This window comes from Antrostomus carolinensis, unplaced genomic scaffold, assembly GCF_000700745.2.
Source record: "Antrostomus carolinensis isolate BGI_N321 unplaced genomic scaffold, ASM70074v2 scaffold45577, whole genome shotgun sequence".
In the NCBI taxonomy this organism is placed as follows: domain Eukaryota; kingdom Metazoa; phylum Chordata; class Aves; order Caprimulgiformes; family Caprimulgidae; genus Antrostomus; species Antrostomus carolinensis.
The window spans coordinates 1-1,987 of NW_010326122.1; the positions used below are offsets into that span (position 1 = coordinate 1).

Consider the following 1,987-nt stretch of genomic DNA (forward strand, 5'->3'; position numbering starts at 1 on the left):
TTCTTTATGGAGACTGCAAACTGAGTTTGTGGGATTGGAATAGACCATCTGGGCCGTGAAGTCTAGGAGTTGCAGTCACAGTCATCCAGTTAATTGACATTCAGTTGAGAGAGGCTACAAGACAATTCCAACTATCTGTCTTCTTCCCTGCCTTTCCTTGCATTCTTGCACACCCAGGGGTACTCATATTCCTCATGTAAGTCCCTAATATTACCAAGATCCTGGGGAAAAACCTTTCATATAGAAGATCAGTAGCTTCAAAATGTGGGGTGTGGCAAGAGAGACCAGAGCGATGTCAGGTGATCGTGCCAAAATCATTTCGGTAGCTGAATCAAATCCCTGCTGCAGAGGAAGACAAGAATTAACAGTAGCATGCTCTGAAGATTCTGAAAAATAATGAGTGGTTTATTCAACAAAATGTAACACTGTAAACCAACTTTGCTTCTTTCCCCAGAGGCCACCTGAATGACCTTGAAAATATTGTCCCGTTCTTTGGCATTGGACTGCTGTACGCCCTCAGTGGCCCTGAGCTGTCCACAGCCTTGCTGCATTTCAGGATCTTCGCTGGGTCTCGGATTCTTCACACTTTTGCCTACTTGATCCCCCTTCCCCAGCCCGGCAGAGGTTTGTCTTGGGCAGTTGGGTACACGGTGACCATTTCGATGGCCTACAAAGTGCTGAAGACGGCGTTGTACCTGTAGCAGAGTTGTAGCTGCTGTGTTACCATTCCACGTAAAGTTGCCAGCAGTGTATGTTGATGTCTTGAATGAGGCAGCGTGAGTTTTCCGTGGTGACTGGAATTCATTTTTTAACAGAGGCTTTTCATTCCTCTTCAGAAATATTTCTTTTTGGAGGAAAAAAAAAAAATATCCTTCTCCCTGTACTAGATTGAATGTTCCCTTTGCGATTTGTCAAATGCTTACGATTCTAAACATGCAGTGATGCTGTATTGATAGCACGTGGGGTAATTTTCTACAGATGCACTATTTTTGGCTGTAGGTCTGAAGTCTAAATCAATAAAGACAAGAGAGAAAAAAAAAGTGTGTTTGTATTTTTGTTTTCATTTTGACTCTTCTCGCTGCAGCCGGCAAATAGCATGTCACTTTGTATCAGGAAGAGATTCCAATCGTACAGTTCTTTGAAGAATGCTTATCTTAATAATAAGATATAACCAGTAATGCAAGGCTTGTTCTAAAAAATCTTTGATGAAATTGTTGTTTGTATAATCCACTTTGGGATTAAAAAACCCAAACCGTTGCAGCTCTGTTTCTTTCAGTTGAATAGATTCAAAAGCAAAATAAAAAAGTATTTGGGCTAAACTCTTTGTTTAGTGACACTGGTGAAAATTTGAAGTGAATCTTTTTGTTCAGCTTACTCCAGACATAGGTTTTGTGACTGGATAAAGTGTAGACCCTTTGTAGAAGATTATTTTTTTTTTAATAAATTCAGCATAAAATGAGTGACACTTGCAAATGTATGTATCAAGCAATTCAGATGTGGATGTAGAATTGTTTTACGTCATACTTTCATAAATTTCTTGATACAAAATTTTGCTCTTTGCTTACATCTTCCTATGATGTATCAGTTCGAAATGGTTTCTTTAAAGACTCTTCCTGGTTTTTATTTTGTTTATTCATTTTTATAGCTGTGGCTTAAATAATAGCACGAGATTTCAAGGAAAAAAAAAAAAAGTACTCAGAAGAGACTTTATATCCAGTATGCTGCTGGTCATTGATGAGTTTCAAATGGCAGAAGTCAGAGCACAACACGTTTTGTTCAGTTTCCTACCCCAGAAGCAGTGCTGCTGAGGGAGAGCCCAGAGAGGAGTAAAAAAGGGTGCAGACAGTGCTTTAATCTAAAGACGGGAGATTTTTATTGCAGTTCAAGGATGGTGTTTAAGTCATGTCTGCTAGCCAAGAGAAGGGTGGGACTTGAAGTCAAGAAGTTAACATTGTTTTACCAGAAATTAAATCTAACGGAAGAGTGA

General features: G+C 39.4%; 1 protein-coding gene across 1 annotated transcript; it reads left to right on the forward strand.

The window, feature by feature from the left end:
- Window positions 1-454: 454 nt before the first annotated feature.
- On the forward strand, window positions 455-701 carry LOC104527683 (microsomal glutathione S-transferase 1; the record flags this gene model as incomplete). The annotated part of the gene is made up of 1 exon (XM_010171472.1): window positions 455-701. A coding segment is annotated over one exon (247 nt), but the record flags the coding sequence as incomplete, so codon positions are not given.
- Between the last annotated feature and the right edge of the window lie 1,286 nt (window positions 702-1,987).